At 33.5% G+C, this 24953-nt stretch overlaps 4 protein-coding genes and 3 non-coding genes across 7 annotated transcripts; 5 read left to right on the forward strand and 2 right to left on the reverse strand.

The window, feature by feature from the left end:
* Positions 1-1013: 1013 nt before the first annotated feature.
* On the forward strand, positions 1014-3627 carry LOC118242234 (ladderlectin-like). The gene is made up of 9 exons (XM_035531790.1): positions 1014-1081; positions 1333-1401; positions 1522-1566; positions 1736-1792; positions 1873-1914; positions 2228-2316; positions 2675-2800; positions 3164-3263; positions 3386-3627. Exons 2-9 carry the CDS (start codon positions 1341-1343, stop codon positions 3454-3456), a joined length of 591 nt encoding a protein of 196 aa, XP_035387683.1. The 5' UTR covers positions 1014-1081; positions 1333-1340; the 3' UTR covers positions 3457-3627.
* Positions 3628-7366: 3739 nt separating this feature from the next.
* Positions 7367-9981, forward strand: LOC118242236 (ladderlectin-like). Its single transcript, XM_035531802.1, has 9 exons — positions 7367-7434; positions 7687-7755; positions 7876-7920; positions 8090-8146; positions 8227-8268; positions 8582-8670; positions 9029-9154; positions 9518-9617; positions 9740-9981. The coding sequence occupies exons 2-9, from the start codon at positions 7695-7697 to the stop codon at positions 9808-9810; spliced, it is 591 nt and encodes a 196-aa protein (XP_035387695.1). The 5' UTR covers positions 7367-7434; positions 7687-7694; the 3' UTR covers positions 9811-9981.
* A 3837-nt stretch (positions 9982-13818) lies between these two features.
* LOC113583468 (ladderlectin-like) lies at positions 13819-16432 on the forward strand. The gene is made up of 9 exons (XM_035531800.1): positions 13819-13886; positions 14138-14206; positions 14327-14371; positions 14541-14597; positions 14678-14719; positions 15033-15121; positions 15480-15605; positions 15969-16068; positions 16191-16432. Exons 2-9 carry the CDS (start codon positions 14146-14148, stop codon positions 16259-16261), a joined length of 591 nt encoding a protein of 196 aa, XP_035387693.1. The 5' UTR covers positions 13819-13886; positions 14138-14145; the 3' UTR covers positions 16262-16432.
* A 3808-nt stretch (positions 16433-20240) lies between these two features.
* LOC113583444 (ladderlectin-like) lies at positions 20241-22854 on the forward strand. The gene is made up of 9 exons (XM_035531801.1): positions 20241-20308; positions 20560-20628; positions 20749-20793; positions 20963-21019; positions 21100-21141; positions 21455-21543; positions 21902-22027; positions 22391-22490; positions 22613-22854. The coding sequence occupies exons 2-9, from the start codon at positions 20568-20570 to the stop codon at positions 22681-22683; spliced, it is 591 nt and encodes a 196-aa protein (XP_035387694.1). The 5' UTR covers positions 20241-20308; positions 20560-20567; the 3' UTR covers positions 22684-22854.
* Positions 22855-23905: 1051 nt separating this feature from the next.
* On the forward strand, positions 23906-23993 carry trnay-gua. The gene is given in 2 exon segments: positions 23906-23942; positions 23958-23993. It is a non-coding gene; the product is annotated as a tRNA-Tyr (tRNA).
* Positions 23994-24075: 82 nt separating this feature from the next.
* trnae-cuc lies at positions 24076-24147 on the reverse strand. Its single transcript has one exon. It is a non-coding gene; the product is annotated as a tRNA-Glu (tRNA).
* A 182-nt stretch (positions 24148-24329) lies between these two features.
* trnak-cuu lies at positions 24330-24402 on the reverse strand. Its single transcript has one exon. It is a non-coding gene; the product is annotated as a tRNA-Lys (tRNA).
* Between the last annotated feature and the right edge of the window lie 551 nt (positions 24403-24953).

Here is a 24953-nt window from a genome sequence, read left to right on the forward strand (position 1 = left end):
TTATTAAATGTATAAGTACAGATAGACACAGTTTTATCTAATAAGTAAATTCATCACACTCTCCTATGTTCAAAGAATTTAGACGTTACAAATTACATCACATTTACCGAATCATGTCTTATTTCATTATTTTCTTTGTTACTTCCACCAGAGCACCTCTCAGTATATCACTATTTGACCCTCACTATGAGTCCTACAGTAGATGACAAGATATAAAGAAAATAAATACAATGAAATAAAGATATTTTTGCAAGATGTATCAAATTTATCCTCGACACATATTTAAATTTGTTCTGTATGCCATCTAGAGAATGTGGGTGTATGAGGGGGACAGTGATGTAAACAATGTAAAATTATCTACAGCTTACTGGCATTTATGAACAGGGTTATCTCTTCCTTGTGTGTCAGTGGGTGCCACATTTGCATTGTTAAACACTGCCTGTCAAATATTGATAGATAAGTGTTCAATCATTCATTTCATCATTTTATGAATCATTTATCTATTCAAGTCATGTCTCGTTGTTTCTTTGGTTTTAAGGGACATTAAATTTAAGTAGAATGTTCATAAACCCTTGGATGGTGAAGTAAGTGCAATTTTATATGAATAAAACATACAATACTGGCAAAAGATTTGCATTGCTATAATGTTAAATTATGAAATTATCCAATATACCACACTCATGTTGAAACAGATGTAACTAGCAAGTAAAGGCATTGTTTTTATTCAGCTTACCAGCAACTGCCTACTTATGGTTAACAATTAAAAGGTGCTATCTGGGCAGGCAAGTTATCATGGTTATCTGATGTAATTTAGCCTGTGTTATGATGTTCTGATATAAGTAATAAGTAAAGGCTTTGTTTTTTTAATACATCTTACCAGCAACTGTAATTTAAGGTCAACAATAAAAAGTGTTATCGGGGCAGTCAGGTTATTATGGTTATCTAATCTAAATCAGATGGGTCCCTGATGTACAGAGTGCAACTACTGAGGTAGCACAGTATATATAAATACTGAGGACTCCACTCTTCACATTACTGTGCATCTGTGAAAAAGATATAAGCTGGGATCCATCAACAACAGGTAAATAATTTATCTTTGTGATGGACATTTCTGCCATTCTTGCTTGGCAAAGATGTCATGACAACTATGGTCTAAAAACAAATTTGTATTAAAAACCTTTTCAGTTTACAATGGTTTGTGCTGCATGGAAATTTACAAACATCCGATATACATGCTGGAAGAAGACAGTGGGAACGTTGACCTGGAGCTGTTTGATTTTGGATCGCATTTATTTTGACTTTTTTTTTTTCCTTTTCCCTATGTTGCTCTAGTTTTCATCATGAAGGTTTGGATTGTATCTCTGATGTTGTGTGCTGTTTTTGGACTGAGGACCGCTTCAGGTACAACAACACCATTCAAAACACACATCTCAACTACTTCTCAATAACTGTATGGGGATTTTAATTGTGGATACTTACAAGTTCTATTTGAGTTATGGTTGCTGACAAATGTTTCTCCAGGGGAAGCAGTTGTCACTAAAAATGAACAGAATTCAAAATTACCAGGTTAGTGTCTATAGGTCTGTTATACTATAGATACTGATGTGACAATTTTACTTGCCTGCAATAATTAAGTCCTGTAATTCTACAGGACAGGATTATATTAACATACAGGCATAAATAATAGGTGAAGCACAATGTGACTGTCAAACTGACCTTACAAAAATATCTGTAGTGGAGATAGTGGAGACCAAAGAAGCAGAAGAACAAGTGGAAGATCTCTCCCCTGCAGGTATGTATGCTCTATTAAACTCACATCTAACAAAGCTTAGTAAAATTAATTTTTCACCATGGAGATGCTTTTTTCTACAGATGTCGCTGCTAAAATAGCTGTTGAAGAGTTGGCTATTTCAGGCAAGTCTTGTCTCTGCAATGAAATGCACTTGATGATATGAAGAATGATATTTGGAGTTTAATTTTAAACTGCTAGTGTTCATTGCAAAAATAAATTATTTTTGTCTGTTCCCCATTTATCATCCATTAACATCCATCAGTAACCATAAACAATCATAGCGTATTAGTAAATGATCAACTTTCTCCTCATTTGAGGATAAAACACAAGCTTAATTTTACTTTCACTGAAAGCACTTTTTTTTTTTATCATGTCAGTGTCCCCATTAAAGCCAAGACATAAAACAGAGGTGTTTTTTGTTTGTTTTTTTGACAGAACGCGCATACTGCCCACCTGGGTGGATTAATTACAGATCCCGCTGTTTTCAGATTGTAAGATCAGCGATGTCCTGGCTTAATGCTGAGGTAAATATTTAACTTCACAATGTTTATTCATAGCCAGAATCACAAATCGCTGAAATGGACACCTGTCAAACATGTCAGGATGAGGAACCCATGCAAAAATAAATATGAACTTTTATTCCTGTAAAAAACCAACCCCCACCCAAAAAACAAACAAACAAACAAACAAACAAAAACGGGGAGTGGAGCGAGGGACACAAAATCGGTACCAGAAGTCAGTTTGGGCTCCTGTACTTGTATAATTGATAAACCATCTAATATTTTAATATAATTTATCTTGGATGTGTTGCAGCATCTGATCAACAACAGAACTTCGCTAACTCATTCTTCTCTTTTTCTCATTCATGTATTTTGTCTTCAGAAACACTGTGTAAGTCTGCGGGCTACTCTGGCATCTGTACAGAATCCTGATGAACAGTACTTCCTGCAGAATTTGATTGCCTCTGCTGGTTTACCACTGGCTTGGATTGGTGCTTACAACTTCCAGGTAACACAGTTACATATAGCGATGGCCACTGTAGCCAGTCACTGTTTCCTAGATACATACCTGTCCACATGTTTGCATATCAGCATAAAACACTGAATCATTTTAAAATGTAAAACACTAAGATCATTATTAAGCAATCAACACAGCAATAAATACAAGAATATTTTCTTTTAATAAAATAATTCAATTCAGGTTTTTTTTTTCCAAAATAATTAAACTCTTGACACATTTCGGTAATTGTTAATAGTACTGTCAATGATAGTCACTGGTCTATAATATTATTGCTGAATTACAGATAAACTAAATTATTTATGTTTTTGCAGAGTCCTGTGATGACAGTAAAACTTATTCTGTGTTATCCAGGGTACGTGGTTGTGGATTGATAGGGCAGGATTCTACTACTCAAACTGGCTGTCACTGAGCAGTGTTTCCAGCTACCCTTGTGCCTACATGAGATCCAATGGTAACTTATTTTACTTACACTGGTGCCATGTATTCTGGTTTAGGGGTGATTAACATTCACATTGCTGTGTTGTTTGTATTCAGATACAATGCGATTCTCAAGTATGTTTTCTTCTTTTTCAGCTGGCTGGTCAAACACAAACTGTGCATCTACACTTTCTTTTGTCTGTTCTATTAACCCAACCGTCTGTTGAAAATACATAAATAAGTACATTTCCACCAACACGGCAGACAATTATGAACACTAAGAGACTGATATCAATATTATCAGCATTTACAGTATTACTGATTTAATTAAATTGTTTTGAAAGCAGTTAATTGATTAATGCTGTCTTTGTATTCTTAAAAATAAAAAGTCTAATATAGTGATGTTTATTGCGATTCATTTTTATGTATTTCATATTTATAGTATTGTATTTACATAAACTGTAACAAACAAGAAACCTCCCTATCAACCCTTATGTTGTGTTAAAAAAATATATTACAGAGTGCTACAATATAGAAACAACCTTGGAAAATAATATGGAAAAACAAATGTGTTGGGTGCTTATCAGGTTGAACTTATTCTAAACAACTGCGCAAGACCAAAAAAATAAATTCAAGAAAGTAATTTTATTATTTAGTATAATGCCTAATATGTAGAAAACATTGGTTTGACTTGTTGTGGTTTGTATTAAGTAATTAAGTATTCATAAACATACCATAGAGGTCACATTTTTTAAACACATTTAAAAACAGATTTTAGTACACACCTCTCATGAAGAATGTGCCATTGTTAGGAATTCTCCCATGTGCCTCCTCAGCTTGTCTGTATGGCATAGTTAGCTAGCATTTATAAATCAAATTTTGAGTGCTATTTGAGTGTTAAAGGTACCATAGAATGGAAACCGTATTTTCCTTGGCATACATGAATAAGGACGGTTCGATACATGCAACTGACACATCATGAACCTCAAACATTATTTTCTCCTCCTTCAAACGCAAATCCTACAAAAGTAAAAGATAACCAGAAAATATCATCATGGACCTGCACAGCCAAACTTTATTGACATCACAACCCCATCTTCATCCTGTAAGGAGCAAGCTGCTGTGTGAATTTATCCACTGGAATTCACTGACAGCTGGAACCTGATCATCTTATATTGAAAACATCATACTGAGCTAACAACTTTTTTTTACTTTGTAAACCGAAGATCAAAACCAAGTAACTAGTACAGGTAATGTTGGCTATTGTCAAACTCCAAGTAACTATCATTGTTAACTGAATAGTATGATGACGCAGCTAGTTATTCATAGGGGGTTCATTTTAGTTTCATTTCTTTCATGCGCATGAAATTGAATCTGGGCATTTTTCTCCTCAAACAAAGTCAAATATGTAGACATGAGAGAACAAAAAAACAATTAATACATCCTATGGGAACTTTAATTAGATGCATTCATCACATGCTTTATTAGAAATGCATCTGCAAAATCATACAAATGACATGTTTTTCTAATGTAGAGAAAAAGCTGGATAGGCAACCACAGAAACTGAACTAAAAATGTTGATGTAGGGAACTAAAATGTTGCTTAAATAATTTTAAAAAAGAACACTGAGTTTGCCTTTTGATATTCGGTTATGAAGGAACAAAACATCCAGGAAAATTTTAACACCCTCGTTTTGGTTTCACATCCAGCCGGATTTTAACTGGCTAACTTGGTGCTTGGTGACTAGACTGAATAGTAATAGCATTATTTATTATATTTTGTAATAAAATCTTAGAGTACCGAGTCTGGTTTTAAAATGAAGTGTGTAGCAGGTAAAGCGTTTTCTTATGAAATGTAGTGAATAGAAGTGACAGAAATACTCAAGTGAAATACAGATATTTAGCAAAGTTCAAAAGGTCTGCAACTTGCTTGTGCCTTTCACTGTATTTGCTTTGTGGTAATCTCCCAAGAACACCATTCTTGTGAACATAAACCTAATCAAATGCAAGAAACACCTACAGATTTTAGCTGTGACACCATGGGCTCTATTGAAGAGGTCATTATACTACAGCGTAACCTGCTGTCCCCATTACCTCAACATTTTATTCAATGAAAACAGCAATAGTGTTTGTTGTTTGTTAAATCAAACATAATTATTTGGACATGAAGGCAGATCATATTGCATTTTGGAAGCCATTCATGCAGAAATCCTGAAAATCCCAAAGTGATCAAAAACTGTCTCACAGCTGTATGTCATTTTATCGCTATATTAACCTTTAGACGCATAAACTGATTTGGCAACATCCTTCATAAAAACAAACAAAAAAAATCCTGCGTTACCAATCGTTAATGAGAAGCTGTGAAAGGAAACATATTAATTTTACTGGAGAGACAATATTCCCATAAACCATTTACATTTCCTTGTTGCTGTAATTATGGTTGCAACAAAGGGCAATAAGTCACATGTAAGACTTGAAAGTGACTGGAGTCTATATTATATATATATATATATATATATATAACATATAACATATATTATGATATATTGAAATTGAATGTTATGGAAATGATTTAGTGAGTGATGCAATTAACAAATAGAATCATAAACTGACAACTGACAGAAATCACAAACTGAGAGTTAAACGTCACTGTTTTGCTAAAATACTGTTAAGCTGTTCATTCAATCTTGCCATTTATCATTCATCATAAACTTGCAGTAGTACATCAATCTGAATTGTCAAGTTTTGTAGTCATCACAAGGACTTTGTTTGTGTCACCACTCACCTTGACAAATGTGTCAAACATTTATGGCAAAAACTTGGAGAATTAGAATACATTTTAAGGTTTTTTTAAAAACCATTTCTTGCCTTTACCAAAACAATGTATTGTAAATTACTGTAGCAAATTATACAATTCCTGCATGAAGCCAAATTCTTTGTATGTATGTATTTTTTTATTGAGAGTGGCCTTTTAGAAGAGCACCAGTAATGTAATTTTAGTTTTCAGATTTACAGTGAATTGCACAGGTAAAGAACAGTACAGGAATATTTGAAGTATATACTTATAGGCATATATAAGAATATATTCTTATTCTTATACGCATATATAACATATTTAGAGGCAATTATTAAATGTATAAGTACAGATAGACACAGTTTTATCTAATAAGTAAATTCATCACACTCTCCTATGTTCAAAGAATTTAGACGTTACAAATTACATCACATTTACCGAATCATGTCTTATTTCATTATTTTCTTTGTTACTTCCACCAGAGCACCTCTCAGTATATCACTATTTGACCCTCACTATGAGTCCTACAGTAGATGACAAGATATAAAGAAAATAAATACAATGAAATAAAGATATTTTTGCAAGATGTATCAAATTTATCCTCGACACATATTTAAATTTGTTCTGTATGCCATCTAGAGAATGTGGGTGTATGAGGGGGACAGTGATGTAAACAATGTAAAATTATCTACAGCTTACTGGCATTTATGAACAGGGTTATCTCTTCCTTGTGTGTCAGTGGGTGCCACATTTGCATTGTTAAACACTGCCTGTCAAATATTGATAGATAAGTGTTCAATCATTCATTTCATCATTTTATGAATCATTTATCTATTCAAGTCATGTCTCGTTGTTTCTTTGGTTTTAAGGGACATTAAATTTAAGTAGAATGTTCATAAACCCTTGGATGGTGAAGTAAGTGCAATTTTATATGAATAAAACATACAATACTGGCAAAAGATTTGCATTGCTATAATGTTAAATTATGAAATTATCCAATATACCACACTCATGTTGAAACAGATGTAACTAGCAAGTAAAGGCATTGTTTTTATTCAGCTTACCAGCAACTGCCTACTTATGGTTAACAATTAAAAGGTGCTATCTGGGCAGGCAAGTTATCATGGTTATCTGATGTAATTTAGCCTGTGTTATGATGTTCTGATATAAGTAATAAGTAAAGGCTTTGTTTTTTTAATACATCTTACCAGCAACTGTAATTTAAGGTCAACAATAAAAAGTGTTATCGGGGCAGTCAGGTTATTATGGTTATCTAATCTAAATCAGATGGGTCCCTGATGTACAGAGTGCAACTACTGAGGTAGCACAGTATATATAAATACTGAGGACTCCACTCTTCACATTACTGTGCATCTGTGAAAAAGATATAAGCTGGGATCCATCAACAACAGGTAAATAATTTATCTTTGTGATGGACATTTCTGCCATTCTTGCTTGGCAAAGATGTCATGACAACTATGGTCTAAAAACAAATTTGTATTAAAAACCTTTTCAGTTTACAATGGTTTGTGCTGCATGGAAATTTACAAACATCCGATATACATGCTGGAAGAAGACAGTGGGAACGTTGACCTGGAGCTGTTTGATTTTGGATCGCATTTATTTTGACTTTTTTTTTTTTCCTTTTCCCTATGTTGCTCTAGTTTTCATCATGAAGGTTTGGATTGTATCTCTGATGTTGTGTGCTGTTTTTGGACTGAGGACCGCTTCAGGTACAACAACACCATTCAAAACACACATCTCAACTACTTCTCAATAACTGTATGGGGATTTTAATTGTGGATACTTACAAGTTCTATTTGAGTTATGGTTGCTGACAAATGTTTCTCCAGGGGAAGCAGTTGTCACTAAAAATGAACAGAATTCAAAATTACCAGGTTAGTGTCTATAGGTCTGTTATACTATAGATACTGATGTGACAATTTTACTTGCCTGCAATAATTAAGTCCTGTAATTCTACAGGACAGGATTATATTAACATACAGGCATAAATAATAGGTGAAGCACAATGTGACTGTCAAACTGACCTTACAAAAATATATGTAGTGGAGATAGTGGAGACCAAAGAAGCAGAAGAACAAGTGGAAGATCTCTCCCCTGCAGGTATGTATGCTCTATTAAACTCACATCTAACAAAGCTTAGTAAAATTAATTTTTCACCATGGAGATGCTTTTTTCTACAGATGTCGCTGCTAAAATAGCTGTTGAAGAGTTGGCTATTTCAGGCAAGTCTTGTCTCTGCAATGAAATGCACTTGATGATATGAAGAATGATATTTGGAGTTTAATTTTAAACTGCTAGTGTTCATTGCAAAAATAAATTATTTTTGTCTGTCCCCCATTTATCATCCATTAACATCCATCAGTAACCATAAACAATCATAGCGTATTAGTAAATGATCAACTTTCTCCTCATTTGAGGATAAAACACAAGCTTAATTTTACTTTCACTGAAAGCACTTTTTTTTTTTATCATGTCAGTGTCCCCATTAAAGCCAAGACATAAAACAGAGGTGTTTTTTGTTTGTTTTTTTGACAGAACGCGCATACTGCCCACCTGGGTGGATTAATTACAGATCCCGCTGTTTTCAGATTGTAAGATCAGCGATGTCCTGGCTTAATGCTGAGGTAAATATTTAACTTCACAATGTTTATTCATAGCCAGAATCACAAATCGCTGAAATGGACACCTGTCAAACATGTCAGGATGAGGAACCCATGCAAAAATAAATATGAACTTTTATTCCTGTAAAAAACCAACCCCCACCCAAAAAACAAACAAACAAACAAACAAACAAAAACGGGGAGTGGAGCGAGGGACACAAAATCGGTACCAGAAGTCAGTTTGGGCTCCTGTACTTGTATAATTGATAAACCATCTAATATTTTAATATAATTTATCTTGGATGTGTTGCAGCATCTGATCAACAACAGAGCTTCGCTAACTCATTCTTCTCTTTTTCTCATTCATGTATTTTGTCTTCAGAAACACTGTGTAAGTCTGCGGGCTACTCTGGCATCTGTACAGAATCCTGATGAACAGTACTTCCTGCAGAATTTGATTGCCTCTGCTGGTTTACCACTGGCTTGGATTGGTGCTTACAACTTCCAGGTAACACAGTTACATATAGCGATGGCCACTGTAGCCAGTCACTGTTTCCTAGATACATACCTGTCCACATGTTTGCATATCAGCATAAAACACTGAATCATTTTAAAATGTAAAACACTAAGATCATTATTAAGCAATCAACACAGCAATAAATACAAGAATATTTTCTTTTAATAAAATAATTCAATTCAGGTTTTTTTTTTCCAAAATAATTAAACTCTTGACACATTTCGGTAATTGTTAATAGTACTGTCAATGATAGTCACTGGTCTATAATATTATTGCTGAATTACAGATAAACTAAATTATTTATGTTTTTGCAGAGTCCTGTGATGACAGTAAAACTTATTCTGTGTTATCCAGGGTACGTGGTTGTGGATTGATAGGGCAGGATTCTACTACTCAAACTGGCTGTCACTGAGCAGTGTTTCCAGCTACCCTTGTGCCTACATGAGATCCAATGGTAACTTATTTTACTTACACTGGTGCCATGTATTCTGGTTTAGGGGTGATTAACATTCACATTGCTGTGTTGTTTGTATTCAGATACAATGCGATTCTCAAGTATGTTTTCTTCTTTTTCAGCTGGCTGGTCAAACACAAACTGTGCATCTACACTTTCTTTTGTCTGTTCTATTAACCCAACCGTCTGTTGAAAATACATAAATAAGTACATTTCCACCAACACGGCAGACGATTATGAACACTAAGAGACTGATATCAATATTATCAGCATTTACAGTATTACTGATTTAATTAAATTGTTTTGAAAGCAGTTAATTGATTAATGCTGTCTTTGTATTCTTAAAAATAAAAAGTCTAATATAGTGATGTTTATTGCGATTCATTTTTATGTATTTCATATTTATAGTATTGTATTTACATAAACTGTAACAAACAAGAAACCTCCCTATCAACCCTTATGTTGTGTTAAAAAAATATATTACAGAGTGCTACAATATAGAAACAACCTTGGAAAATAATATGGAAAAACAAATGTGTTGGGTGCTTATCAGGTTGAACTTATTCTAAACAACTGCGCAAGACCAAAAAAATAAATTCAAGAAAATAATTTTATTATTTAGTATAATGCCTAATATGTAGAAAACATTGGTTTGACTTGTTGTGGTTTGTATTAAGTAATTAAGTATTCATAAACATACCATAGAGGTCACATTTTTTAAACACATTTAAAAACAGATTTTAGTACACACCTCTCATGAAGAATGTGCCATTGTTAGGAATTCTCCCATGTGCCTCCTCAGCTTGTCTGTATGGCATAGTTAGCTAGCATTTATAAATCAAATTTTGAGTGCTATTTGAGTGTTAAAGGTACCATAGAATGGAAACCGTATTTTCCTTGGCATACATGAATAAGGACGGTTCGATACATGCAACTGACACATCATGAACCTCAAACATTATTTTCTCCTCCTTCAAACGCAAATCCTACAAAAGTAAAAGATAACCAGAAAATATCATCATGGACCTGCACAGCCAAACTTTATTGACATCACAACCCCATCTTCATCCTGTAAGGAGCAAGCTGCTGTGTGAATTTATCCACTGGAATTCACTGACAGCTGGAACCTGATCATCTTATATTGAAAACATCATACTGAGCTAACAACTTTTTTTTACTTTGTAAACCGAAGATCAAAACCAAGTAACTAGTACAGGTAATGTTGGCTATTGTCAAACTCCAAGTAACTATCATTGTTAACTGAATAGTATGATGACGCAGCTAGTTATTCATAGGGGGTTCATTTTAGTTTCATTTCTTTCATGCGCATGAAATTGAATCTGGGCATTTTTCTCCTCAAACAAAGTCAAATATGTAGACATGAGAGAACAAAAAAACAATTAATACATCCTATGGGAACTTTAATTAGATGCATTCATCACATGCTTTATTAGAAATGCATCTGCAAAATCATACAAATGACATGTTTTTCTAATGTAGAGAAAAAGCTGGATAGGCAACCACAGAAACTGAACTAAAAATGTTGATGTAGGGAACTAAAATGTTGCTTAAATAATTTTAAAAAAGAACACTGAGTTTGCCTTTTGATATTCGGTTATGAAGGAACAAAACATCCAGGAAAATTTTAACACCCTCGTTTTGGTTTCACATCCAGCCGGATTTTAACTGGCTAACTTGGTGCTTGGTGACTAGACTGAATAGTAATAGCATTATTTATTATATTTTGTAATAAAATCTTAGAGTACCGAGTCTGGTTTTAAAATGAAGTGTGTAGCAGGTAAAGCGTTTTCTTATGAAATGTAGTGAATAGAAGTGACAGAAATACTCAAGTGAAATACAGATATTTAGCAAAGTTCAAAAGGTCTGCAACTTGCTTGTGCCTTTCACTGTATTTGCTTTGTGGTAATCTCCCAAGAACACCATTCTTGTGAACATAAACCTAATCAAATGCAAGAAACACCTACAGATTTTAGCTGTGACACCATGGGCTCTATTGAAGAGGTCATTATACTACAGCGTAACCTGCTGTCCCCATTACCTCAACATTTTATTCAATGAAAACAGCAATAGTGTTTGTTGTTTGTTAAATCAAACATAATTATTTGGACATGAAGGCAGATCATATTGCATTTTGGAAGCCATTCATGCAGAAATCCTGAAAATCCCAAAGTGATCAAAAACTGTCTCACAGCTGTATGTCATTTTATCGCTATATTAACCTTTAGACGCATAAACTGATTTGGCAACATCCTTCATAAAAACAAACAAAAAAAATCCTGCGTTACCAATCGTTAATGAGAAGCTGTGAAAGGAAACATATTAATTTTACTGGAGAGACAATATTCCCATAAACCATTTACATTTCCTTGTTGCTGTAATTATGGTTGCAACAAAGGGCAATAAGTCACATGTAAGACTTGAAAGTGACTGGAGTCTATATTATATATATATATATATATATATATATATATATATATATATATATATATATATATATATATATATATATATATATATATGTATATATATATATATATATATATATATATATATATATATATATAACATATAACATATATTATGATATATTGAAATTGAATGTTATGGAAATGATTTAGTGAGTGATGCAATTAACAAATAGAATCATAAACTGACAACTGACAGAAATCACAAACTGAGAGTTAAACGTCACTGTTTTGCTAAAATACTGTTAAGCTGTTCATTCAATCTTGCCATTTATCATTCATCATAAACTTGCAGTAGTACATCAATCTGAATTGTCAAGTTTTGTAGTCATCACAAGGACTTTGTTTGTGTCACCACTCACCTTGACAAATGTGTCAAACATTTATGGCAAAAACTTGGAGAATTAGAATACATTTTAAGGTTTTTTTAAAAACCATTTCTTGCCTTTACCAAAACAATGTATTGTAAATTACTGTAGCAAATTATACAATTCCTGCATGAAGCCAAATTCTTTGTATGTATGTATTTTTTTATTGAGAGTGGCCTTTTAGAAGAGCACCAGTAATGTAATTTTAGTTTTCAGATTTACAGTGAATTGCACAGGTAAAGAACAGTACAGGAATATTTGAAGTATATACTTATAGGCATATATAAGAATATATTCTTATTCTTATACGCATATATAACATATTTAGAGGCAATTATTAAATGTATAAGTACAGATAGACACAGTTTTATCTAATAAGTAAATTCATCACACTCTCCTATGTTCAAAGAATTTAGACGTTACAAATTACATCACATTTACCGAATCATGTCTTATTTCATTATTTTCTTTGTTACTTCCACCAGAGCACCTCTCAGTATATCACTATTTGACCCTCACTATGAGTCCTACAGTAGATGACAAGATATAAAGAAAATAAATACAATGAAATAAAGATATTTTTGCAAGATGTATCAAATTTATCCTCGACACATATTTAAATTTGTTCTGTATGCCATCTAGAGAATGTGGGTGTATGAGGGGGACAGTGATGTAAACAATGTAAAATTATCTACAGCTTACTGGCATTTATGAACAGGGTTATCTCTTCCTTGTGTGTCAGTGGGTGCCACATTTGCATTGTTAAACACTGCCTGTCAAATATTGATAGATAAGTGTTCAATCATTCATTTCATCATTTTATGAATCATTTATCTATTCAAGTCATGTCTCGTTGTTTCTTTGGTTTTAAGGGACATTAAATTTAAGTAGAATGTTCATAAACCCTTGGATGGTGAAGTAAGTGCAATTTTATATGAATAAAACATACAATACTGGCAAAAGATTTGCATTGCTATAATGTTAAATTATGAAATTATCCAATATACCACACTCATGTTGAAACAGATGTAACTAGCAAGTAAAGGCATTGTTTTTATTCAGCTTACCAGCAACTGCCTACTTATGGTTAACAATTAAAAGGTGCTATCTGGGCAGGCAAGTTATCATGGTTATCTGATGTAATTTAGCCTGTGTTATGATGTTCTGATATAAGTAATAAGTAAAGGCTTTGTTTTTTTAATACATCTTACCAGCAACTGTAATTTAAGGTCAACAATAAAAAGTGTTATCGGGGCAGTCAGGTTATTATGGTTATCTAATCTAAATCAGATGGGTCCCTGATGTACAGAGTGCAACTACTGAGGTAGCACAGTATATATAAATACTGAGGACTCCACTCTTCACATTACTGTGCATCTGTGAAAAAGATATAAGCTGGGATCCATCAACAACAGGTAAATAATTTATCTTTGTGATGGACATTTCTGCCATTCTTGCTTGGCAAAGATGTCATGACAACTATGGTCTAAAAACAAATTTGTATTAAAAACCTTTTCAGTTTACAATGGTTTGTGCTGCATGGAAATTTACAAACATCCGATATACATGCTGGAAGAAGACAGTGGGAACGTTGACCTGGAGCTGTTTGATTTTGGATCGCATTTATTTTGACTTTTTTTTTTTCCTTTTCCCTATGTTGCTCTAGTTTTCATCATGAAGGTTTGGATTGTATCTCTGATGTTGTGTGCTGTTTTTGGACTGAGGACCGCTTCAGGTACAACAACACCATTCAAAACACACATCTCAACTACTTCTCAATAACTGTATGGGGATTTTAATTGTGGATACTTACAAGTTCTATTTGAGTTATGGTTGCTGACAAATGTTTCTCCAGGGGAAGCAGTTGTCACTAAAAATGAACAGAATTCAAAATTACCAGGTTAGTGTCTATAGGTCTGTTATACTATAGATACTGATGTGACAATTTTACTTGCCTGCAATAATTAAGTCCTGTAATTCTACAGGACAGGATTATATTAACATACAGGCATAAATAATAGGTGAAGCACAATGTGACTGTCAAACTGACCTTACAAAAATATCTGTAGTGGAGATAGTGGAGACCAAAGAAGCAGAAGAACAAGTGGAAGATCTCTCCCCTGCAGGTATGTATGCTCTATTAAACTCACATCTAACAAAGCTTAGTAAAATTAATTTTTCACCATGGAGATGCTTTTTTCTACAGATGTCGCTGCTAAAATAGCTGTTGAAGAGTTGGCTATTTCAGGCAAGTCTTGTCTCTGCAATGAAATGCACTTGATGATATGAAGAATGATATTTGGAGTTTAATTTTAAACTGCTAGTGTTCATTGCAAAAATAAATTATTTTTGTCTGTCCCCCATTTATCATCCATTAACATCCATCAGTAACCATAAACAATCATAGCGTATTAGTAAATGATCAACTTTCTCCTCATTTGAGGATAAAACACAAGCTTAATTTTACTTTCACTGAAAGCACTTTTTTTTTTTATCATGTCAGTGTCCCCATTAAAGCCAAGACATAAAACAGAGGTGTTTTTTGTTTGTTTTTTTGACAGAACGCGCATACTGCCCACCTGGGTGGATTAATTACAGATCCCGCTGTTTTCAGATTGTAAGATCAGCGATGTCCTGGCTTAATGCTGAGGTAAATATTTAACTTCACAATGTTTATTCATAGCCAGAATCACAAATCGCTGAAATGGACACCTGTCAAACATGTCAGGATGAGGAACCCATGCAAAAATAAATATGAACTTTTATTCCTGTAAAAAACCAACCCCCACCCAAAAAACAAACAAACAAACAAACAAACAAAAACGGGGAGTGGAGCGAGGGACACAAAATCGGTACCAGAAGTCAGTTTGGGCTCCTGTACTTGTATAATTGATAAACCATCTAATATTTTAATATAATTTATCTTGGATGTGTTGCAGCATCTGATCAACAACAGAGCTTCGCTAACTCATTCTTCTCTTTTTCTCATTCATGTATTTTGTCTTCAGAAACACTGTGTAAGTCTGCGGGCTACTCTGGCATCTGTACAGAATCCTGATGAACAGTACTTCCTGCAGAATTTGATTGCCTCTGCTGGTTTACCACTGGCTTGGATTGGTGCTTACAACTTCCAGGTAACACAGTTACATATAGCGATGGCCACTGTAGCCAGTCACTGTTTCCTAGATACATACCTGTCCACATGTTTGCATATCAGCATAAAACACTGAATCATTTTAAAATGTAAAACACTAAGATCATTATTAAGCAATCAACACAGCAATAAATACAAGAATATTTTCTTTTAATAAAATAATTCAATTCAGGTTTTTTTTTTCCAAAATAATTAAACTCTTGACACATTTCGGTAATTGTTAATAGTACTGTCAATGATAGTCACTGGTCTATAATATTATTGCTGAATTACAGATAAACTAAATTATTTATGTTTTTGCAGAGTCCTGTGATGACAGTAAAACTTATTCTGTGTTATCCAGGGTACGTGGTTGTGGATTGATAGGGCAGGATTCTACTACTCAAACTGGCTGTCACTGAGCAGTGTTTCCAGCTACCCTTGTGCCTACATGAGATCCAATGGTAACTTATTTTACTTACACTGGTGCCATGTATTCTGGTTTAGGGGTGATTAACATTCACATTGCTGTGTTGTTTGTATTCAGATACAATGCGATTCTCAAGTATGTTTTCTTCTTTTTCAGCTGGCTGGTCAAACACAAACTGTGCATCTACACTTTCTTTTGTCTGTTCTATTAACCCAACCGTCTGTTGAAAATACATAAATAAGTACATTTCCACCAACACGGCAGACGATTATGAACACTAAGAGACTGATATCAATATTATCAGCATTTACAGTATTACTGATTTAATTAAATTGTTTTGAAAGCAGTTAATTGATTAATGCTGTCTTTGTATTCTTAAAAATAAAAAGTCTAATATAGTGATGTTTATTGCGATTCATTTTTATGTATTTCATATTTATAGTATTGTATTTACATAAACTGTAACAAACAAGAAACCTCCCTATCAACCCTTATGTTGTGTTAAAAAAATATATTACAGAGTGCTACAATATAGAAACAACCTTGGAAAATAATATGGAAAAACAAATGTGTTGGGTGCTTATCAGGTTGAACTTATTCTAAACAACTGCGCAAGACCAAAAAAATAAATTCAAGAAAATAATTTTATTATTTAGTATAATGCCTAATATGTAGAAAACATTGGTTTGACTTGTTGTGGTTTGTATTAAGTAATTAAGTATTCATAAACATACCATAGAGGTCACATTTTTTAAACACATTTAAAAACAGATTTTAGTACACACCTCTCATGAAGAATGTGCCATTGTTAGGAATTCTCCCATGTGCCTCCTCAGCTTGTCTGTATGGCATAGTTAGCTAGCATTTATAAATCAAATTTTGAGTGCTATTTGAGTGTTAAAGGTACCATAGAATGGAAACCGTATTTTCCTTGGCATACATGAATAAGGACGGTTCGATACATGCAACTGACACATCATGAACCTCAAACATTATTTTCTCCTCCTTCAAACGCAAATCCTACAAAAGTAAAAGATAACCAGAAAATATCATCATGGACCTGCACAGCCAAACTTTATTGACATCACAACCCCATCTTCATCCTGTAAGGAGCAAGCTGCTGTGTGAATTTATCCACTGGAATTCACTGACAGCTGGAACCTGATCATCTTATATTGAAAACATCATACTGAGCTAACAACTTTTTTTTACTTTGTAAACCGAAGATCAAAACCAAGTAACTAGTACAGGTAATGTTGGCTATTGTCAAACTCCAAGTAACTATCATTGTTAACTGAATAGTATGATGACGCAGCTAGTTATTCATAGGGGGTTCATTTTAGTTTCATTTCTTTCATGCGCATGAAATTGAATCTGGGCATTTTTCTCCTCAAACAAAGTCAAATATGTAGACATGAGAGAACAAAAAAACAATTAATACATCCTATGGGAACTTTAATTAGATGCATTCATCACATGCTTTATTAGAAATGCATCTGCAAAATCATACAAATGACATGTTTTTCTAATGTAGAGAAAAAGCTGGATAGGCAACCACAGAAACTGAACTAAAAATGTTGATGTAGGGAACTAAAATGTTGCTTAAATAATTTTAAAAAAGAACACTGAGTTTGCCTTTTGATATTCGGTTATGAAGGAACAAAACATCCAGGAAAATTTTAACACCCTCGTTTTGGTTTCACATCCAGCCGGATTTTAACTGGCTAACTTGGTGCTTGGTGACTAGACTGAATAGTAATAGCATTATTTATTATATTTTGTAATAAAATCTTAGAGTACCGAGTCTGGTTTTAAAATGAAGTGTGTAGCAGGTAAAGCGTTTTCTTATGAAATGTAGTGAATAGAAGTGACAGAAATACTCAAGTGAAATACAGATATTTAGCAAAGTTCAAAAGGTCTGCAACTTGCTTGTGCCTTTCACTGTATTTGCTTTGTGGTAATCTCCCAAGAACACCATTCTTGTGAACATAAACCTAATCAAATGCAAGAAACACCTACAGATTTTAGCTGTGACACCATGGGCTCTATTGAAGAGGTCATTATACTACAGCGTAACCTGCTGTCCCCATTACCTCAACATTTTATTCAATGAAAACAGCAATAGTGTTTGTTGTTTGTTAAATCAAACATAATTATTTGGACATGAAGGCAGATCATATTGCATTTTGGAAGCCATTCATGCAGAAATCCTGAAAATCCCAAAGTGATCAAAAACTGTCTCACAGCTGTATGTCATTTTATCGCTATATTAACCTTTAGACGCATAAACTGATTTGGCAACATCCTTCATAAAAACAAACAAAAAAAATCCTGCGTTACCAATCGTTAATGAGAAGCTGTGAAAGGAAACATATTAATTTTACTGGAGAGACAATATTCCCATAAACCATTTACATTTCCTTGTTGCTGTAATTATGGTTGCAACAAAGGGCAATAAGTCACATGTAAGACTTGAAAGTGACTGGAGTCTATATTATATATATATATATATATATATATATATATATATATATATATATATATATATGTATATATATATATATATATATATATATATATATATATATATAACATATAACATATATTATGATATATTGAAATTGAATGTTATGGAAATGATTTAGTGAGTGATGCAATTAACAAATAGAATCATAAACTGACAACTGACAGAAATCACAAACTGAGAGTTAAACGTCACTGTTTTGCTAAAATACTGTTAAGCTGTTCATTCAATCTTGCCATTTATCATTCATCATAAACTTGCAGTAGTACATCAATCTGAATTGTCAAGTTTTGTAGTCATCACAAGGACTTTGTTTGTGTCACCACTCACCTTGACAAATGTGTCAAACATTTATGGCAAAAACTTGGAGAATTAGAATACATTTTAAGGTTTTTTTAAAAACCATTTCTTGCCTTTACCAAAACAATGTATTGTAAATTACTGTAGCAAATTATACAATTCCTGCATGAAGCCAAATTCTTTGTATGTATGTATTTTTTTATTGAGAGTGGCCTTTTAGAAGAGCACCAGTAATGTAATTTTAGTTTCAGATTTACAGTGAATTGCACAGGTAAAGAACAGTACAGGAATATTTGAAGTATATACTTATAGGCATATATAAGAATATATTCTTATTCTTATACGCATATATAACATATTTAGAGGCAATTATTAAATGTATAAGTACAGATAGACACAGTTTTATCTAATAAGTAAATTCATCACACTCTCCTATGTTCAAAGAATTTAGACGTTACAAATTACATCACATTTACCGAATCATGTCTTATTTCATTATTTTCTTTGTTACTTCCACCAGAGCACCTCTCAGTATATCACTATTTGACCCTCACTATGAGTCCTACAGTAGATGACAAGATATAAAGAAAATAAATACAATGAAATAAAGATATTTTTGCAAGATGTATCAAATTTATCCTCGACACATATTTAAATTTGTTCTGTATGCCATCTAGAGAATGTGGGTGTATGAGGGGGACAGTGATGTAAACAATGTAAAATTATCTACAGCTTACTGGCATTTATGAACAGGGTTATCTCTTCCTTGTGTGTCAGTGGGTGCCACATTTGCATTGTTAAACACTGCCTGTCAAATATTGATAGATAAGTGTTCAATCATTCATTTCATCATTTTATGAATCATTTATCTATTCAAGTCATGTCTCGTTGTTTCTTTGGTTTTAAGGGACATTAAATTTAAGTAGAATGTTCATAAACCCTTGGATGGTGAAGTAAGTGCAATTTTATATGAATAAAACATACAATACTGGCAAAAGATTTGCATTGCTATAATGTTAAATTATGAAATTATCCAATATACCACACTCATGTTGAAACAGATGTAACTAGCAAGTAAAGGCATTGTTTTTATTCAGCTTACCAGCAACTGCCTACTTATGGTTAACAATTAAAAGGTGCTATCTGGGCAGGCAAGTTATCATGGTTATCTGATGTAATTTAGCCTGTGTTATGATGTTCTGATATAAGTAATAAGTAAAGGCTTTGTTTTTTTAATACATCTTACCAGCAACTGTAATTTAAGGTCAACAATAAAAAGTGTTATCGGGGCAGTCAGGTTATTATGGTTATCTAATCTAAATCAGATGGGTCCCTGATGTACAGAGTGCAACTACTGAGGTAGCACAGTATATATAAATACTGAGGACTCCACTCTTCACATTACTGTGCATCTGTGAAAAAGATATAAGCTGGGATCCATCAACAACAGGTAAATAATTTATCTTTGTGATGGACATTTCTGCCATTCTTGCTTGGCAAAGATGTCATGACAACTATGGTCTAAAAACAAATTTGTATTAAAAACCTTTTCAGTTTACAATGGTTTGTGCTGCATGGAAATTTACAAACATCCGATATACATGCTGGAAGAAGACAGTGGGAACGTTGACCTGGAGCTGTTTGATTTTGGATCGCATTTATTTTGACTTTTTTTTTTTCCTTTTCCCTATGTTGCTCTAGTTTTCATCATGAAGGTTTGGATTGTATCTCTGATGTTGTGTGCTGTTTTTGGACTGAGGACCGCTTCAGGTACAACAACACCATTCAAAACACACATCTCAACTACTTCTCAATAACTGTATGGGGATTTTAATTGTGGATACTTACAAGTTCTATTTGAGTTATGGTTGCTGACAAATGTTTCTCCAGGGGAAGCAGTTGTCACTAAAAATGAACAGAATTCAAAATTACCAGGTTAGTGTCTATAGGTCTGTTATACTATAGATACTGATGTGACAATTTTACTTGCCTGCAATAATTAAGTCCTGTAATTCTACAGGACAGGATTATATTAACATACAGGCATAAATAATAGGTGAAGCACAATGTGACTGTCAAACTGACCTTACAAAAATATATGTAGTGGAGATAGTGGAGACCAAAGAAGCAGAAGAACAAGTGGAAGATCTCTCCCCTGCAGGTATGTATGCTCTATTAAACTCACATCTAACAAAGCTTAGTAAAATTAATTTTTCACCATGGAGATGCTTTTTTCTACAGATGTCGCTGCTAAAATAGCTGTTGAAGAGTTGGCTATTTCAGGCAAGTCTTGTCTCTGCAATGAAATGCACTTGATGATATGAAGAATGATATTTGGAGTTTAATTTTAAACTGCTAGTGTTCATTGCAAAAATAAATTATTTTTGTCTGTCCCCCATTTATCATCCATTAACATCCATCAGTAACCATAAACAATCATAGCGTATTAGTAAATGATCAACTTTCTCCTCATTTGAGGATAAAACACAAGCTTAATTTTACTTTCACTGAAAGCACTTTTTTTTTTTATCATGTCAGTGTCCCCATTAAAGCCAAGACATAAAACAGAGGTGTTTTTTGTTTGTTTTTTTGACAGAACGCGCATACTGCCCACCTGGGTGGATTAATTACAGATCCCGCTGTTTTCAGATTGTAAGATCAGCGATGTCCTGGCTTAATGCTGAGGTAAATATTTAACTTCACAATGTTTATTCATAGCCAGAATCACAAATCGCTGAAATGGACACCTGTCAAACATGTCAGGATGAGGAACCCATGCAAAAATAAATATGAACTTTTATTCCTGTAAAAAACCAACCCCCACCCAAAAAACAAACAAACAAACAAACAAACAAAAACGGGGAGTGGAGCGAGGGACACAAAATCGGTACCAGAAGTCAGTTTGGGCTCCTGTACTTGTATAATTGATAAACCATCTAATATTTTAATATAATTTATCTTGGATGTATTGCAGCATCTGATCAACAACAGAGCTTCGCTAACTCATTCTTCTCTTTTTCTCATTCATGTATTTTGTCTTCAGAAACACTGTGTAAGTCTGCGGGCTACTCTGGCATCTGTACAGAATCCTGATGAACAGTACTTCCTGCAGAATTTGATTGCCTCTGCTGGTTTACCACTGGCTTGGATTGGTGCTTACAACTTCCAGGTAACACAGTTACATATAGCGATGGCCACTGTAGCCAGTCACTGTTTCCTAGATACATACCTGTCCACATGTTTGCATATCAGCATAAAACACTGAATCATTTTAAAATGTAAAACACTAAGATCATTATTAAGCAATCAACACAGCAATAAATACAAGAATATTTTCTTTTAATAAAATAATTCAATTCAGGTTTTTTTTTTCCAAAATAATTAAACTCTTGACACATTTCGGTAATTGTTAATAGTACTGTCAATGATAGTCACTGGTCTATAATATTATTGCTGAATTACAGATAAACTAAATTATTTATGTTTTTGCAGAGTCCTGTGATGACAGTAAAACTTATTCTGTGTTATCCAGGGTACGTGGTTGTGGATTGATAGGGCAGGATTCTACTACTCAAACTGGCTGTCACTGAGCAGTGTTTCCAGCTACCCTTGTGCCTACATGAGATCCAATGGTAACTTATTTTACTTACACTGGTGCCATGTATTCTGGTTTAGGGGTGATTAACATTCACATTGCTGTGTTGTTTGTATTCAGATACAATGCGATTCTCAAGTATGTTTTCTTCTTTTTCAGCTGGCTGGTCAAACACAAACTGTGCATCTACACTTTCTTTTGTCTGTTCTATTAACCCAACCGTCTGTTGAAAATACATAAATAAGTACATTTCCACCAACACGGCAGACAATTATGAACACTAAGAGACTGATATCAATATTATCAGCATTTACAGTATTACTGATTTAATTAAATTGTTTTGAAAGCAGTTAATTGATTAATGCTGTCTTTGTATTCTTAAAAATAAAAAGTCTAATATAGTGATGTTTATTGCGATTCATTTTTATGTATTTCATATTTATAGTATTGTATTTACATAAACTGTAACAAACAAGAAACCTCCCTATCAACCCTTATGTTGTGTTAAAAAAATATATTACAGAGTGCTACAATATAGAAACAACCTTGGAAAATAATATGGAAAAACAAATGTGTTGGGTGCTTATCAGGTTGAACTTATTCTAAACAACTGCGCAAGACCAAAAAAATAAATTCAAGAAAGTAATTTTATTATTTAGTATAATGCCTAATATGTAGAAAACATTGGTTTGACTTGTTGTGGTTTGTATTAAGTAATTAAGTATTCATAAACATACCATAGAGGTCACATTTTTTAAACACATTTAAAAACAGATTTTAGTACACACCTCTCATGAAGAATGTGCCATTGTTAGGAATTCTCCCATGTGCCTCCTCAGCTTGTCTGTATGGCATAGTTAGCTAGCATTTATAAATCAAATTTTGAGTGCTATTTGAGTGTTAAAGGTACCATAGAATGGAAACCGTATTTTCCTTGGCATACATGAATAAGGACGGTTCGATACATGCAACTGACACATCATGAACCTCAAACATTATTTTCTCCTCCTTCAAACGCAAATCCTACAAAAGTAAAAGATAACCAGAAAATATCATCATGGACCTGCACAGCCAAACTTTATTAACATCACAACCCCATCTTCATCCTGTAAGGAGCAAGCTGCTGTGTGATTTTATCCAATGGAATTCACTGACAGCTGGAATCTGATCATCTTATATTGAAATGGACATTATATTTAACTTTTCATATTTTCACAGGACTTTTAGAAATTGTAGATTCATGTTAGTAATTAATAATTAGAGGAAATGGCATTCTCTTTTGGTGTATTAGTGTATAATATAGAGGTTATTGTTTATAAATAAATAAACACACTGGTGCACTTGCTTCAAGGTGACGCAGACCAAAACAATAAACGATAATAATAATGTTAGGATTATTATTAAATTTACTTAACACTTTGTTCAGCTGATTAGCTGAAGGTTTACGCACCGCCTTCGATAGCTCAGTTGGTAGAGCGGAGGACTGTAGTAGTAAAGTTCAGATATCCTTAGGTCGCTGGTTCGAATCCGGCTCGAAGGACATTTTTTTTCAATTACATTTTAGCCTTTCAGAAGTTTTGGTGCTTCTAACAGTTAACAGCATTTAAAACAAAAAAACAAATTTCCCTGACCGGGAATCGAACCCGGGCCGCGGCGGTGAGAGCGCCGAATCCTAACCACTAGACCACCAGGGATTTACATAACGCATCCTAAGGAATCCAGACTGCTTTTATAAATGTGTGAAAGAATGGGTCAAGGGAACACTTTTGACGATATAGTATATATGTAAATTCTGACGTTTTCATAAATTATTGTCATGTTGAATCTTTACCGCAACATGTTGAGAACGCAAACGTTAAAATGTGTTAAAATTAATCGCCCAACGTGGGGCTCGAACCCACGACCCTGAGATTAAGAGTCTCATGCTCTACCGACTGAGCTAGCCGGGCTCTCGTATAGACTTTCCCTTCTAAAACTGAAGCTTCACTCTCAGCTAACCAAAGACCATAAACCTGAAGGAAGTATAGATGGATTTTAAAGAATAAATGTAGCATTTAATTTGATCATTTGAATTCCTTTTGTGACTGGTGTTTGAACCAGCTCTGGTTTAAATTAAACTGGTCGTGTTGCCAGATAATATATTAAGAAAAACATAATTTTCATTTAATTTAGCTTTGAAATATTGGATTTGTAGCACCGGATGATTCTGTAAGGACTGGTGATGGTCATGTAGGTCAAATTTAAATATACCACTTACTAACATACTATGCCCCGATCTTCAAGGGACTACTGTGAAGTTGGTCAAAGAACAAGCGTTACTGGAGATTTGATTTTAAACTTTTTAAAATATTACACAATTCAGATTTGTTTATTAAACATTTGACAAATATTACTTTTTCATTACTTAGCGTTATTGTATTTTTACATTTTTATTTCTAACATTTATATATAAACATTCTTATTTGTTTTGCTCTGATCCTTGCAGTCATCGCTAAGGACT

The sequence above is a fragment of the Electrophorus electricus genome, chromosome 11, assembly GCF_013358815.1.
Source record: "Electrophorus electricus isolate fEleEle1 chromosome 11, fEleEle1.pri, whole genome shotgun sequence".
NCBI classification, from domain to species: domain Eukaryota; kingdom Metazoa; phylum Chordata; class Actinopteri; order Gymnotiformes; family Gymnotidae; genus Electrophorus; species Electrophorus electricus.

Bases quoted from the DNA above. Each gene is read 5' to 3' on its own strand.
- LOC118242234 (XM_035531790.1), top strand. From the start codon at position 1,341: ATGAAGGTTTGGATTGTATCTCTGATGTTGTGTGCTGTTTTTGGACTG. The intron at 1,567-1,735 runs GTTAGTGTCTAT...AAATATCTGTAG, and splicing joins ACAGAATTCAAAATTACCAG to TGGAGATAGTGGAGACCAAA. The intron at 2,317-2,674 runs GTAAATATTTAA...TTTTGTCTTCAG, and splicing joins TGTCCTGGCTTAATGCTGAG to AAACACTGTGTAAGTCTGCG.
- LOC118242236 (XM_035531802.1), top strand. From the start codon at position 7,695: ATGAAGGTTTGGATTGTATCTCTGATGTTGTGTGCTGTTTTTGGACTG. The intron at 8,269-8,581 runs GCAAGTCTTGTC...TTTTTTTGACAG, and splicing joins TGAAGAGTTGGCTATTTCAG to AACGCGCATACTGCCCACCT. The intron at 9,618-9,739 runs GTAACTTATTTT...CTTCTTTTTCAG, and splicing joins TGCCTACATGAGATCCAATG to CTGGCTGGTCAAACACAAAC.
- LOC113583444 (XM_035531801.1), top strand. From the start codon at position 20,568: ATGAAGGTTTGGATTGTATCTCTGATGTTGTGTGCTGTTTTTGGACTG. The intron at 21,142-21,454 runs GCAAGTCTTGTC...TTTTTTTGACAG, and splicing joins TGAAGAGTTGGCTATTTCAG to AACGCGCATACTGCCCACCT. The intron at 22,028-22,390 runs GTAACACAGTTA...TGTGTTATCCAG, and splicing joins TTGGTGCTTACAACTTCCAG to GGTACGTGGTTGTGGATTGA.
- LOC113583468 (XM_035531800.1), top strand. From the start codon at position 14,146: ATGAAGGTTTGGATTGTATCTCTGATGTTGTGTGCTGTTTTTGGACTG. The intron at 15,606-15,968 runs GTAACACAGTTA...TGTGTTATCCAG, and splicing joins TTGGTGCTTACAACTTCCAG to GGTACGTGGTTGTGGATTGA. The intron at 16,069-16,190 runs GTAACTTATTTT...CTTCTTTTTCAG, and splicing joins TGCCTACATGAGATCCAATG to CTGGCTGGTCAAACACAAAC.